We start from the raw sequence: 16490 nt of genomic DNA, 5'->3' as shown, positions 1-16490 counted from the left end.
AAAGCTGTTAGTGGAATATACTTTGTATGCTGAAATATGGGTGTTTTCTTTGTAAAGCTTTTGTTGTAGGATTTGGCTGTGTTTGTTTGCTATTTCCTGGCTTCTTTGAAATACAAGTAAGTGTTTTGTATCTTTGTTCGGGTTTTTTGTGTGTGTTTTTCTTACACCAAGGCAATATTTTTACTCCAACAGAATTGGTGTGAACCCACATCCTGGAGATCTCACAGCACAACCATGGGCATTGGTGGGATGTCCTCAGTGTGCACCTCCCAGTACTGCTCATTTCATTACAGGTGACAGGCACTGCTTAGGGGAGCCTGTGAGCAGAGAACATCAATGACCAGTGCAGGCAAGGTCTGGGCCTCTTGGGCAGTAACATAAAAGCCCAGCATTAAGTTCCTTTCATGTGGAGAATCCTTGTGGGCTTAGGAGCACAGCAATTCTGCCTGTGAGGAGAAAATGTAGGGGTTTGTGGCACAGACCTGGCTGGCATGAACTGACTTTTTGCTGCTATTTCCTTCTTACAACAATGGAAGCATCTTGTGCCTTTGGTTTTCCAGCCTTTGTCTCATCCTCAAATAGATGAACTTAAAATATTCATTGCTTTTGGAAATCAACAACGATGGCCAGTAATTTCAATGAAGGGTGGGTATTTCCTCCCTTCCTGATTACCTACAATCTTTTCAGGTGGAATATTTATGGCTGGCTGAGTGACAAGCTGGTGGCAATTCAAAACCAGGATGCAACAGAATTTCTGAGATTTTAAAGGCAGGGCAGTGCCTGCTCTCCAGCAGCAGGTGGCAATGCAAAATGCTTCTTCGTTGTAGTTAGGGAAAAAGCAGCAACATTCCAGAAAATGCTCTTCAAGTCTCCTGGAGTGAAGTTATACAGATTCAGTATTACAGATTGTGTTTGGCTGTTCATTATAATTGCACTGACTTTCCTAAAAGTCAGCATGCTCCCAAATCACACTGCTTTCCACAAGAAATTATAGGATGCCAAGAAACAGAAAGTGTCCTTGACAAGTTCTATCACAGAACAATCAGACACTAGAGACAGTGATAACTGTGTGCAGCTGACAGCCCAGGCTCTTTGAACAAAATGGACAGAAAGTTCAAGATTCTGTTTGGACATGGCTCATTCTCTTTTGGATCTTAATAGCAGTTTCAGAGTTGGGGAGAGGCCACCAAAAACCACTGCTCTCACTCAGGTATTTGGCCAGGCCACCCCAGTTCCCAGCTCATCTGTGCTGGAGCAGCGTTGCCTGATGAGTGCCTGTGGGAAGTCCATTCACATCCTTTCTCTTTTGTAGCAGAGCAATTCAACTCCGTTAAAAAAAAAATTTAAATATTGCCCTAATAAATGCCTGTAGCAGTGTGAAGTAGGAGGCAGGTAGCAAACTGCAGTGTTTCAAGGACATGTCTGCACCAAAAAAAAAAAAAAAAAAAAGTAGCCTTTTTTCCTGTTATCTATGATGTTGCAAAGAGAGCAACAGCAGTGATGACTGTACTGGGGACTGCCTAGATTTTATTTGAGGTAAATCTAAGTTCTAATTCCTAGTGCAGAATTACTTTATCTCCTTGACTCCAGAAAGCATTTGTATTCATATGAAAGTATTAAATCTCTCTTCTTGCATTCTGTTACAGTTTTAATTTAATTGCAGAGAATGAGCTGGTACTGTTCATGTACAAGTTCATTGAGCAGAACTGTGTACAGCATTCTCAATGCAGTGCCCCACCAAGTAAAGGTAAAACATGTTGCTCAGGCAACAGCAAGAGACACAGGGGAAAAAATATTCAGGACAGATGAGAGGCAATATTCATCAAATGAAATATCGTAAATCTGCAGGGAAAGAAAAGTCATAATCAGCTCTCAGATTTTAATTATAGAAAGGAATCAAAATTCAGCCAAGAAAATAAAATTTTTCTTTGACAGTCCTAGCAGTGTAAGACAAAGTCACAGTTAACTAAATCAAGGCATGATTCAACAACTATTACAGTTTGCTGATGCCAAATGGAGACTGAGGCCAACATGTTTTGTCTGCTTTTGGAGATCAACCAACTCTTTAAAATAAAACTGCTGCAGAAATGTTGGACAGCAGTGTTATATTTTGCTAAGAGCTTTCTCTTTAGTTTTAACTTCCTTACTACTCTGGTCCATAGTGTCACCTTGCAGAACTGAAAAGGTTGGTACACACCTTTGGTCTAATTATTGGATCTCCCAAAATTTTGATGTGGCAGCTTTAAACACATTCTTTAATGTGCATTAGCACAGATGATGGTCCAAGACACTGGGGACAGAATTTTTACCAAAAGCTACCAGGAGCTTATCTGGACAATTCACACCTTCCAGGAAATTTTGTAAGACACAAGTAAGGAAATGGCAGTAGCACAAAAAAGACCTGCGATAGAGTGATAAGGTTTGCAGAAAAGTCACTTTCCCTGCACCAGGAAGGACTGTTTGTGGGGTCTGTAGCAAGCAAAGCTGGATTACATGATTGTTCCAAATAACATTTCACATCAGCAAAGACTCTTCAACTTATACACTGAGTTTCAGGTGTCATTTTCAGCAATTCAGGGACAATGTGAGTCCCATTATCACCCAGGGAAGCGATGTTCTGGGTGAGCTGTGAGCATCTCTGCTCACTCAGCAGTGTAAACACTCCTTGCTGCCATTCACTGCCCAGCAGATCTCTCAGGCAGGAATGATTTTTGTCTGAGCAGCTCATTCCTGCTCTTATACTTACTGAACACTGACCATGAGGCTTCAGCACTAGACATGTCAGCTACCCTTAAAGGGGATATTTCTCACAGTCCAGCTAATAAGCAATGAAGTTACTCTTTTATGAGAGCTGTCAAATCTCAAAAGTACCAATACAATACTCATGCAAGGGCCATAAATATCTCTTTATAGATGTCTATTCATTTATCAGTTCCATTTGTCTTAGTCAACTTATAAACAAGACTGCATTATAATGCCATGGTTATGCAATTTACTATTTAATATGTAAATGTTTTTGAATAATAAAATGAATAGGTATTTATCTGAGACTTCTGAAATCCACAGTCACTTTTCTAGAAATTTCTGTACAAGCAGAAAGCAAAGGCTGCCTTTGTCCTGTCACTGTGCCCCTCTGTAAGACAGCCTTGCTTTTGCAAAGTGTATTTTTGTTACTTTATGTGATACCTGAACTTCCTGAGGTGCCATCCCTAGGAATGTCTTTGCCTTTTCAATGTCAGGTGGAACCCTTTACTTCTTTTAAAGTAGATGGCAAACATGTTTACATGCTTTTATTCCAGGCTAGCATCCCAGCTGTTCTGGCACAGAGCACAAGCACAGCACAAGCCTCATTAGTGCAGCACTCAGTGGGCAGGGCCAAATCTAGAAGATATTTGGAAGTCTAAAGAATCTGAATGCTTCCTACCCCAGTGTATCTTTAGAGAGTCTTCAGCTCACAAGGGGATTGATGAGATCTTCCTGCGCTGTACTTGACATACCTGAGCTGTTGCCTCCAGCCAGCATGGTTGGGCTGACAGAGGATCTCCCCAGCCTGCTGGACACCATGGGGGGGCCTGGTGTTCCATCCCATTCCTGAGCTTTCCCTGGCTCCCTGGAGGAAGCTGTCCCATGATGTCCTCTCTCTTTGTTTTCCAGCTTTGGTAGTGGTTCAGTGCTGTGGCTTCTGATCTTCAGCTCATCTAGTGGTTCTACAAAATACATGAGTTTACATTTCATTATAGAGTAACTGCTAATCATCCACATCATGCAATAATCTTTTGCAAAATACTCCATATATAATCAATCATAAATCCTTTAAGGGCAGTTGATAGCATGGTTTTACCATCTAGGCCAAGACCCTGTAATTTATGCAGGTTTCAGTACACTTTTTAATTATTAAAAGCACACACCACGAAGCAGATGGATAAAATGTAACATTTCTGTTACAACTTTCAAATGCCAGGAAAATAATTTGGAAAATGATTCCCTACCAAATTGTGGTTTATTAAAAATTTATACAAATATTTGAAATCTTTTCAGCTGTCATTTCATTAGGAAGAAGTTCTTCTTCAGGCACTTTCGAAGGAAGCTCTCTCCTAAGGCAATATTGTGCAAGCAAAGTATCTGTACTTCTCATAAGCTCTAATAAAAAATCCACAAAACAAAACAAAACAGCACAAATCCATTTTGGGTGTGCCCAGCACCATAACCTAGGGAATGAAATTGCAGTTGGTTGGAAAAACCTTGGAGTCAGAAAATTACTTTCTGTTTGAAACACCATAAGTCAATGAAAAGAGGAGCAATTCAAAACACAGTTGAATGATTTTTTCAAGTGAAGCAGTGATGTCTGCTTTCTTCATGGCTGGTGATTTTCTGTTCTTTTCTCAAGACCCCAATTTCTTTTCTTGCAGGTTGAGCAATGCATGGAGAAAGAATTAATTCCTGCTCTTTCCCATCTGTAGCTATGAAAAATTCACATGGAAAACTAGATACAGAAGAAACATTAGATTGCTCTTTAGTTGTAGGAGCTAATTACTGTGCTACTCAGTTATTCAAAGCTGCTGTTTACCTCATTTTGAAAAAAAAGATCAGTTTGGAATTTTACATCTCAAACCAAAAGAGATCCTTAAGTGATACACCAGCAGAGTGTAGTCACACAGATTTATTAATCCACCCCATGATATACTTTAATTTCTGTATGTATCTACAGTCTTGGAATCCACATTTGATAGAGATAACAATCTTCCCTTGAGCTCTATGTCAAAAACTTTTAGTGGCTTCAAGGGACTTTGGAAGATTTGAGGGAGCCAAGCAAAGAGAAAATGCCAGGAGCCATTGAGAGGCAGGAGATGCCAGCAGTTCCCTGAGGGGCCTGTGCTGAATGGCAGGGCAGGATTTACAGTCTGAGCTGCCACTTCCAGTCATCCCCATGGCCAGGAACTGGGACTGCTCAACCACTCAGATGATACAGTCCCAGAAAAGCACCACATTCAAAGCACTCTGATTTGCCCCTGGCTCAATGTCCCACAGACTGTTACCTGTGGTACAGCACAAAGGGGAAGATGCACTGCTAGACAGCTGTGCTGGGCAGAGACCCCACCTACACACAACAGTGACAAAATCTCACCTTGTTTTGGGTTCTTTGACATTCCAGTCTGCAGATGACCCTAGTGAGCAACAACCCACTCAGCCTGGGGTTTTCTCAATGAAACATCATACAGGAGACATGTAAAAATATCTAACAGGATATGCAGTGCAAGATGTAATCATTAGTGTATTTTGTTAATTACAATTGGTTAATAGTAAAATTAAATGCTGAAGATAACTTACCACAGCCTGCAAGTAGTAACACTGCATGAGAAAATGATTAAACCACCCCGGGCTGGGGTGAGCTGTAAAATTTATGGATTCTGTAAAATTTATGTGACAAAGACCTTCAAAACTCAAACCTCTTCCATGAACTTCTAACCTACCTACCTTCTCACCTACCTACTTTAGTCTATGCAAAAAGACACTGCAGTGAAAATCCAGTGTTTGTTTTTCCCAGTTGGTAACCCCAGTGGGGTACAAGGTTGGATAACAGTCTGTATCAATATAACATGACATCTGCCTTTCAGGGACCTTTGCTAGGAGGTGTCTGTGACACAGATCTGTCTGGGACTGCACAGAGAGACCTGCTAATACAAAGAGCTGTGCAAAGAGGGAGAGCCCCAATTATTACCAGGATTAGAACTGTTTCAGTTGACAGCATCGAGCTATCAAAAATACTGATGTGTTTTCTCACATAACAGATGCATGCAATCATATGTGATTGTTTTTCTTCACACCAATAACATTCACTTCTTTAAGACACTCTTTATCTGGGAAAAGGAAAGATAAAAACAAAGTTTCAAAATTCTTTGGAAATGCACACAATCCTCTTTCCCTCTAGTACAGGATGATGTCTAGATTGCAGTTTATTCTTCACAGCAAAATGAAAAGAAAGCCAGAAGACTAGAATGTGTTTTTAAAAACTAAGAATTGGGCCCTCCAAGTGCCCTACCAAATTAATGCATCATTCAATAGAGTTAATTTACTATGTCATCCAGCTGCTCCTGGAAATGCTGTGACTACCTTAGTGAAAACCTTCTCTCTGTGTGCCTCATTGCCACTACTTGAACACTTCCCCTTGAAATTTCACACACATGCAGTCAGACCTCATCACAGTGGAAGTGCTCTGGCTGAGTGTGTAGCTAAGGATTTATCTACTTCAGTTTACTTAACAGAGAAATATTTGTACTTGTTGCCTGATAAAAAAGATTTGTGTATTCTTAGTTTTTACTGTCAGCTGAATCAAAGCACAGCTTTTGCAACCAGCTGGAAACTGTGCAACTATTCAGACTAAATAAAGATTTGGTTTATAGTCTAATTTTTTATAAGGTGTAGAAAATCAGTTTTCAGCTGGCTGTGTAGACTTTGTAAATTTACATTCCACTCTCCTTTCTTAGGGATTTTCAGTTCACAGTTTATCTGAAAAGTAATATATCCTAAAAATGAAAAGCAGATTGAAACAGATTATAATGTCATGTAGCCCATCACAGGGCCTGAGTCATTATTATTTGGTGATCATTATCAGTAACAATGATACACAGACAGAAAACAACATGTCAGTGTTTTATGTAGTTTTCTGTAATATTACTTTCCAGGTCACTTGCAAATATAGAAAAAAAATGAAAAAGGAAATTATTGCCTCACTTTTACTGAAATATTTTGGGGAGAAGTTAAGAACAATTTCAGCTTCTTTAATAAATGGCAATGGGAATCACACCCAAACTCAATTAAAATAAATTAAAAAATCACTCTGCTACTTCTTGGTCAACTGAAAGAGCACTTCAGTTCCAGTGTGCCCAGGACAGCTCCAGAAATGCAGAATGCTCCTCTGCCAGGTCTCAGCCCATCCCTGGCCCATTTGTTGACTGTGCCAGGCGCTTGGATGTTTTTATCTTGTCAACCACTCCTTGCTACAAATGTAGCTCCACAGAGCAAGCTAAGTGGCACAAATGCTTGTGTCCCACAGGAGCACATTCCCTACTCCACGTTTGGGCTCCTGTAGCCTGGCACAAGGCACTGGCAGAGGGCAGAACATGTCTGTAGTCACCTGTGGAGTGGGGATCTTATCATCCCCTGAAAAGCAAACCAGGATATTTTACACAGAGTAACCCTTTAAAAAAGCTACAGCAGGACTTAAATGGCCATTTTATCCCTCCCTATTGATCCCATCCTAAAAACAGGAACTCTTACTGGTCAGATTTATCTATGTGCACAGAGACACAGCTGAAAGGTAACAGCAGCTGCTGCACAGCTCTTTTTAATTTTATTTTATTTGAGAACTGCAGAAACATAGGTTGGATCTAGGTTATCCTGTGCTGTTAAAAACCTGAATATGGAGGTGGGAAATACCAAAGCTCAGTATTATGCTGGGAGCTCACTGAGTCATATGGTGGCCACCAGAAAATCCTTTTGCAGTCAAGTGCTGCTTTTGAAAAGCTGAAATTATTATGGAAAGCATCTTTATTGTTCAATAATTCTTCCACAAAAAAGGTACATAAAAATGTAAATTTCAAGAAATAATTCACTGTTTTAAATATTTATGGACACGGTTGGTTAAACTGCCATAAAGGCACTCAAATGTTTCAAGCACTTTCAGCTGTCATAGTATTTCAATATGTAAAGATATGCATTTTTCTTATTTATTTCACCTGAATCTCAGACTTTTCCATTTAGGTATGAGATGGTTAAAATCTCCTATAAACGATATATTTTACAGATAATTGGCATGTACAATCTCCCCTTTAGGAAAGGTCCCCTAATAGCCTAGCCACTAGGCAAGGCTGGCACGTGAGCTGTGGTACTAGAAAACTTGGAAATGCTAAAGGAAGTGAGAAACAGAGTCAGTTGTAACTTGGATCTAAGAAAACTGAAATTACAGCAACAGAAAACATCTTATCCAAAAAGCTATCATTCAAAGTATAACTCTGTGGCCAGTCTGCCACTTCTTAAACACAAATTAATTTCAGGTCCAGGTGGCTTCTTAGTGCAATGCTAAGTGATAAATGGCAGAACCTTTATTACTGCTAGGGGTTTGGAGGAAGAAAGAAAAGCCATTGTCTTAAGGAACTTAAAATGAAGACTGCTCTCTGCCATCTTTCTCAGATGTGAGCTGAAATGTATAAGCTAATCCATACATTAATAATTTATTCCTTTTTTTCCTTTCTGTTTGTTATAAACCTAAATAAATAATATATTACTCTAGGCAGAACTCAAACTCACATACTGGGGGGAGCAAATGGTCTAAAATTCAGCAGTCACATACAGGTGCAAGCCAAGGATGGGGTTTAGATGTGAGCCAGGGCTCCTGGTCTCCTCCAGCCTTGACCATCAAGGCCACAGGGCAGGCGTGGCCCTGGCTGAGGGAGCAGCAGCACAGAGCACCCCAAGGGCACACCTGGAGGGGGGCAGATGCAGGATGAGACTGCAGCCAGCGCCTGTGTGAGGCTCAGTGCTACCTGAGGCATGGCCCGGCACAGTGTCCCTCCTGCCACTGCTGGCTCCAGGGCAGCCAGTGCCTGACTGACCCCTTCCACAGGCACGGCATGTACAGCAATACTGGGCCTTCCAGAGAGCCCCAGAGCTTCTTCTGTCTGCACCCCAGGGCTTTTTATCTACCTTTACTACACAGTTAAAATTAGAGCCACCTTTTAATGGATTTCCTGATGTGCAGTGCTTTGTCTGATCTGCACAGGTGTAAATTTATCCCAACGTCTCCCAAAGAAAAATAACCAGCTATTAATATCACATACAAGAAACATGGATAATGCTCAGTGTTTCAGCCATTAAAAAAAAAAGGAAGAGCATATTATACTGTCAATGAAACCCATATCCTCATCTTTATTAACTATAGTGGTTTGTCAATTCTGACTTCACCCACTTGCTAATTAAGCAGAAGTTTGCTTTGCATATCAATTTTTAATACCCCTTTTTTACAGTTAAGTGAGAGTTGCAGCAGCCAGCTTGTTCAATTAAAAGCAGCTCTGACCTAGTTCCATGCAAAATCAATAGAAAGCCTGAAATTCTCACAAACCATCTAACATTTAGGGAAGACATGGCTGAACTTCTTAGTGTTCATGGAGCATGTTTCTGTGAACAGTGTAGGGCTTTTTTTGCTTTATGTGGTGAAATCCAATGGAGATCACAGTGGTCTGCTACAGACAGCCAAGGGAGGGGAAGAGGGATTGATGAGGAAAATGCATTTAGTTGGTTTTCTGTGGCTGTCCCAAACCTGCTAAGTGTGCAATCCTGCTTAGGAAAACAAGACAGGAAAAGAGAAAGTCACAGTACAACAACTGAAGACTAATGAAAAAGGAATAGATTTATAGCAAAACATTTATACCATAGATTTATCAACCAAGGTTCAGAATAAAAATATTCAATGAAAACGATGAAATTTATAATCTGGTTGAAAAAATTGAATGCAATTCTTTAAGTTCCAATAAACTTCAGCTGGTGGCATTAGTCCCTTTAAAGACAAATTTTTAAAAATTCACCATTGTAAGACATATTCAACATTATTTGATGTCATATAGTTAGAGGAAAAATCCTCTTGTATATTGATTGAAATAAAGGAAAACCTGTTTTTTACTATTAAATAAGGAGAGACATTTTTCATCCCTAGAAGTGTTCAAAAAATGTGTGGATATGGCACTTGAGGACATGATTTAGTATTGGAAATGATGGTGGTGCTGGGCTGACAGTTGTAACTGTCTTAGAGGTCTGTTCCACCCTTAATTCTGTGATTCTATGACTGATCCAAGATGATCATATTTTGGCATATATTACAGAAGTGATGACAATGCCCTGTTTCCAACAGGGCCATCACTATTTCTTAATTATTCACTCAGTGCTTGATCTTTTAATTGTGCCTGTTCTGCTGCAAATCATATCACAACTCCATCATCTGACCAAAGAGGCCACATCTGGAAGATATGCACTGTACAGATGTACTACTAGAGCAAAGAAAAGCAGTGTCCTGGGACTAAACAGTACATCAAATGGCAGTCTGTTAACAAGTTTTCTACTTAATTCAGACTAGTCACAATTACATAATTAGGTAGAACACTTTATTATGTGACATTCACTGCACTTATCTTTTTTATCATTTTCCTTTCTGACCTTGGAATGCTGGAAATTGGTGACTTGGACTTAAAAAATCTTAACAGAAGCCTTTGTTTTCTGGTACCTTTTTGGGCAAAAAACCTAATTACAAGAAGTCAGAGGGAATTCTGGTATTGCCTTCAACAGAGCAAGGGTTTTCCTTGCAGCAGTTATCAGCTGGGGCTAGCCAGCCATGCCGATTGATATGAGCATCATATCAATCAGCATGGCTGATTAGCTAATCATAGGGAGCTGCAAACATTTCTCTTACAAAGTTTTTGCACCCTGATCTGCTGATAATCCAGGTTGTGCTTTCAATTAAAAAACTAAATGTGTGCACAAACATTTTATACCCACAGGTGGGTATGAATAAGGTCTATGATTGTTTGCAGCAGATAGGATTTAAGTAGAAGAAGGAGCCTGAAAAGTCTGAGTGTGGCAGGCTTGTGAAACTTTGGCTTCACTGCCATTAGCCTTGGGCTAATTAGCAACACACTGCACATAAACACAGACTGCCATGCCCACCCTAAAATCTATAATGATCAAAGAAAACTCTGTTAATGAAACCTGTAATGAAACTGTGAAAATGAGTCTCTGTAAAGGTGGTCCAACTGTTACCTGGCACTTGATTTGAAAGGATGGCACCTACTCTCACTTAAAGGCTTTCCTTCTCAGCCCCATTCATTTCACCTCTCACTCATTCTGTTATTCAGGTCCTTAAAATGCACTCTTGATCTTTGAATGAGGACAAAATGGTTTGATGGGTCCTGCACACATCCTAGCACAGTATGACAAGAAATCATAAGGCAAGAGTGAGCCAAAAGAGACGAAGTATAGAGATATTTCAAGAAAAGTGTTTTGTAGAAAGTTCATGACCTTATGTTTCAAAGCTTCACTTCAAAAACATCAATCTTTCATGGAAGTCCTGACTATATTAAACTTGTCAACACTCTTTTGTCAAGTTTTCTGCTGAAAAACAGCCTTTGAACTCTTTCAGGAGTTTGAGTGTAAGGTTTTTCCATTTTCTGAACACTTTAATTTCTTCTAAAGTGTATGTTTTTATCCGGATTCAGTAGTAAATGTTAGTCAAAAATGAAGATATAGTAAAGGATATGAATTGTGGAAACTGGGGACAGAAACCCCCCCCCTTTTGTATGTGCACGTAACAATATCAATTTCAAAGTTGAAGTGAAAATGAATTCTTTCCTGGATATTTTGTCTAGGGTTTAACTAGCTGTATGAAAAACATTTTCATTAACAAATTTCTTTTTACTTGCTTTATTGATGAATTAGAAAATTTGCCTTTCATTGTTAGAGCAGACATGCCAATTGCACAGCTCTTGTTTTGTCCAGTATGTTACCTGTAAAAGAGGATCTTGACACTTCCTGGACATTGACCTCATCTGAATTTTGCTCTCTCTTACAGAGCCAGGCACAATCACCTAATGCTGCTGTGCAGCCTCTATGCCTGGCTCTAGGTCAGGATCCCAAGAAATTTTTTCTCTGCAAGTAAATGCTTAAGATTCCTCCCTGTTTCAGGATGAAACCTTTGTGTCATTCTGGCTATATGTGCATTTTAACAGAATTAATTATTTTAGCTCCTCCCCACTTTCTAATTAGAGGTTTGATTTTGTGAACTGGTTTTATTCTTGCTAGCAAAGCAACTGTGAAGCCATGCCAGCACAGACTTCCGATATTGAGGAAATAAGTAGAATTGCAGATGGTCTTGTAACAGCTCTGGCTGATGCCTGTGCTTGCAAGGCCTTCAATTATTGCCTTCACAAATGTGCAGAGCAGCTACTGTGGCTGGCACAAGGCTGTGTCTGTGTTACAGCACATGCAAACTACATACAAAACACACAAACATTGCTGGAGCAGTAAACTAGCTACAGATTTCCTGGAAGAAGGTACTTTTTGAGTCATGAATTCAAATTCACACACAAAAATAAAGTAATTGCCATCTTCAGTAAAATTAAACACACAGCTTCTCTCTTGCAGATGAGTAGTTACAAGAACAATGGTTCTCCTTACTCATTCTTCAATGCCAGATAAAGTGCTAATTGCATGTTACTGTTTTAACAATAAAATAATTATTAGGAATGGATAATTCTATTCAAAAGAGTGAAAAGAACGGGAACCTTCACATCAAATTGAATGTAAAGGAACATGATTCTTTAATGTGCATGATTATCCTCACAATTATTTCCTCAGTGTTCCTGTACTTTTCACCTTATCTATACCTAGCATGTTTGTACACCCCAGCAATTTCATCGTTTGATATTTGAATCATTTACATGTATAATCTAAATAAAACCATTTCTAACACTTAGATTTTTCTTATTACTGATAGAGTCTTGGAAGGTTGAGAGAAAATTTCAGGGGAAGCACATCTACCTCTCCTCCATTAAGAGCCAAGGACCCTTTATCAGAATATTATCTCTTCTACCAGGAAACTAATGAAAGTAAAGGCGGAAATGGCCTCGAACTGGACCAGAGGAACTTCAGGTTGGACATCAGGAAGAACTTTTTCATTGAGAGAGTTGTCAAGTTTTGGAACAGACGGCCCAGAGAAGGGATGGAGTCACCGTCCCTGGAAGGACTCAAGAAATGACAGTCTGTGGTTTGTTTAGCAGGGTGGTGTTTGGTCACAGGTTGGACCCCATCTTGAAGGTCTTTCCCAACCTCAGTGATCCTATGGGTAGATTAGAGAATACACTGACAAAAATATGCAGCATATCATGTGTTCATTCACTACTCAGTGTTTCTATTATTCACTGCAACATTCTAGAAGCCAAAGTACAGAGTGGTTTTGCAAGGAACAGTAGCCTGGTACAGAGAGAGGACCCTCTTGTCATAATTTGTAGTGGGATCCCCTGAAGTAGATCTTCAGGGACCTTTGGATTGGGACTTTAAAAAATGAACTTTTTCAGGCAGGAACCAAATCAGTTGTGCCAAAAAAAGTGTGTCCTTTTAAAATGGATAGATAAACCACTCAGGCCAAGATATTGCCAGTATTTGTTACACAGATTAGTAAGGTAAAACCATTTTAAGAAATATAAAGAGGAGAAATAGCAGTCAGAGATATCAGATTTTGGAAGTGAGGGAATAAACCATATTCCTCCCTTTACTCCCCACAAAGTTCCCACCATCTTCTCTTAAATTGCAGAAGTTCTACAGCTGTGTCACTGTAAGAACAGATAAGGCATTTAATTAAACCTTTTCCCTTGTAAAGATGAAATAACAGCAGCTCAAGAAGCCATTGATTCAGTTTTCAGATAATATGCTGGTGTGCATGAGTATTTAATTTAACAGTGACCTCAAGTAGCTCCTCTAGCTATGATGCAGATATTCCAATTAATGAAGAGAAAAATAAGTCTTGTTTGCAAAACTGTTTTTTTCTCATGGGATTAATTTTGAGGAAACTATTATGATCTGCTCTTTGAAACTTGTACAGTATTTCACCATCCTAAAGTTCACAGCCCTTGGTTTGTTGGTGGTGGTGTGGTTCGGATGGTTTTGATTACTTTTCCTAAACAACACTGTGATCTCCTTCCCTGTGATTTGGTTTAAGAGACTTAAATGCTATCTCTATACACTTACCTGTGGAAAATGTCAAATGGGGTTCAAAGTGCTTTATGAGCACTGCTTTACACTAAACACAGACCTTCCTACTAATAATCTCTAGTTTTACTTTTAGGACTTAACAACCAAAAATGCACTTGAATCTTAATGCAAAGAAAATCTGACTCTTAATTCAAAAAAAGATTCATTTCCAGGCCCAATGTTTGGTTGTAAAGAGAAGTTCTGAAATAGCTGGCAGCTCATGCTCTCAGGCCACTGGCACTGCCAGCCCAGCCGCTTCATCCGATGTGTCTGCGCCAACTTCCTGAGTGGAGGAAACATAAATAACCCTGCACCATTCTATTAAATCAAAACACTTCCATTCCTATCCTCCCTTTTTTTTTTTCCTTAGTTCTTTCACAATAGGACCTGATACCCTGCACTGACACACCATGCCCTGAAAAAACTGCAGTGGGAAATTTTAACAAAATGTATTTAGCAGTTTTGTTGAAGCCAATATATGCTTATGGAAAACATCACCAGATTAAGCATTTCTTGCCATTAAGATTGAGCACCCATAAGTTGGTCATAAATTGTGTGGTCCTGCTTGAAACAGAAAGGCAATAAACTCTCCAATTCAGCATCCTGCTGTATCACTGCACCATTTTGAATACAAGCTGTTCTAGTCACAAAGGACACATTTATTTTCTTGAAGCCAGAGACACAGATGGTATAAACTGGAGTACCTCTCCCGATTTCAAATAAAAAGCAGTGATTTATAAGTGCTGAGGATTTGGTCTAAAGGTCAAGATATTTCTCTGGCTTAGAAAGCTCTGTTCAGGGGAGTGGGGAAAATCAATGGCACTTAAAACTGAGAACCTATTATCATTATCCACATCCTTAAGTGCAGCACGTGTTCCTCTGCTTATTTACAATATAGTGAACTGGGTGGCAGTAAGTGAACTCAAGGCATTTTTCACTCTCTATTTTTGACAACTTTCAGACATCTCACATCTTACTGTACGTTAAACCTAAAGAGAAAGTCTTTTTCATTTCTTTACCTGGACCCATCTTTTACTTGAAATATAACAGAGAGAGAATTACTTTATCTCTTTTTCACCCCTTACAAGCTTATTTCCTCTTCAGAAAAATAAATTTTATCAAGCAGTCAAGTAATATAAACAGAAGGAATAAATAAATCTGTATACATCAATCAGAGACAACAGCTGTTTCCAGAAAAACCTGAGCAATTATTTATGAAATTATGTCTTCTTGAATGCTTCTGCATACCCTCAGAATCCCAGGAGGGCCTGATTTCCTGATGAGCCTAAATTGCTGAAATAGAAGATGAGACAATGCCATGGTACCAATTAACAAAAGTATTGCATATTGTCTCAAAATGCTTGTTTTCTGTTTTAATAACTGCATCTAATAAAGGCATTCCTTCATCCTAAGCATGGAGGAACATCCCACCATCAATGACTTGGATGACTAAATGCCCTTAAAATGGCCATACTCACTTTTGTGTGAGAGCAGCAAGACAGTAAATACACAGCATATATTTCAATCAAGGAACAGGTGTCCATTGATTTATCCATTAGAAACAAGTTCTTAAACCTGACATTACCCTTGGTGCTGAGGAAGAATGGAATTACTGTGCTGCAATGCAAAATGGGGCAAGGATGGTGGAGCTGTGGCATGGAATTATCAGGCTGGGATGTGCAAGGTGCCATGGGGCTGCCATGGGTGCTTCCACACATTTCCCCTTTGCACCTTTGCTTTGCAGCTTACTGCTTCCCCTTTAGACTAGAGCCCAGGTGAAATGATTTCCTGCCTTTTGTAGGCTTAGCTGAAAGACCTTACTGACACATCATGATTTTTCTTTCCAATTATTGTCTGTGATTGCTAATTGGGGAACACGTGACAGCTTCAACAAGAGTCTCCACAGCTAGCTGGATTAGCTGATCAAGCCCAAAATAGTTAGTCCACTGCACACCTTCCTTTGCTGGGGATCTCAGGACTACTGTGGAAACACAACAGCAGGCACGGCTGAAGCAGCACTCAAGACCACTGAACTGCAACGTGAATCTTGTTTTACCCCAGAAATTTGGCTCCTGAAGGATGCTGACCATATCCAGTCATCCCCATGTGTACACTTCAGGCATTTTCAGTGCTGTCCCACAGCCTGGCACAGCCCCCAACAGACCTGTCCCTCAGGGGAGGACAGAGCTCCCCCAGGTGACCCTGGCAGATCATCACCTTTGTGGGTGCAGGGGTCCACAGTTCTTGCCCAGAGTATACACTCACAAGGAGCACCTGCAGAAAGTGTTTCTGATGCTGCAACTCCTTGGCTTGCTGATATCTTGGTAGGTTGGAATAGATGTAGCAAGGTAGGCCTCTTGGGGTTTGACTAAATGGAATTACCTGAAGTAAGATCATATCCTTCCAGAGGTGGTCAAATGTCATTCTCTTCAAAGCTGGTGTTCTCTTTGCCTTTTCCTCTGGCACTTTCCCATGAAGTGTTTGCTTTCAGACCTACTTTCAGGACTGTCAAATGAGAAGTGACTGTTTTGATCACCTCATTTAATCCCACACATATCATGGCTCATCAGATTACAAAATCTTACTATTATGGAAACGGATGCTTCTTCAGTGATGGAGAAATCAGTACACCTCTGGCTCAAAGGTTCAGGAATAACTGAAAAGCTGTAGCTGTCTCATTAGACTGAATATAGCATTCA

The 16490-nt window shown here is 39.8% G+C and overlaps 1 protein-coding gene across 3 annotated transcripts in view; it reads right to left on the bottom strand.

The window, feature by feature from the left end:
* NYAP2 (neuronal tyrosine-phosphorylated phosphoinositide-3-kinase adaptor 2) overlaps nucleotides 1-16490 on the bottom strand; it is a 136663-nt gene that overhangs the window by 31213 nt on the left and 88960 nt on the right. For all 3 annotated transcript variants that reach the window (XM_036388404.2, XM_036388405.2, XM_036388407.2), the window contains one exon: nucleotides 3498-3707. In XM_036388404.2, the coding sequence (XP_036244297.1) occupies nucleotides 3498-3707 (210 nt within the window). The remainder of the gene's footprint in view (nucleotides 1-3497; nucleotides 3708-16490) is intronic.

This window comes from Molothrus ater, chromosome 10 (genome assembly GCF_012460135.2).
Source record: "Molothrus ater isolate BHLD 08-10-18 breed brown headed cowbird chromosome 10, BPBGC_Mater_1.1, whole genome shotgun sequence".
Classification (NCBI taxonomy): Eukaryota; Metazoa; Chordata; class Aves; order Passeriformes; family Icteridae; genus Molothrus; species Molothrus ater.
The sequence above is the reverse complement of the archived record's forward strand: the minus strand, read 5'-3'. Positions and strand labels throughout refer to the sequence as shown.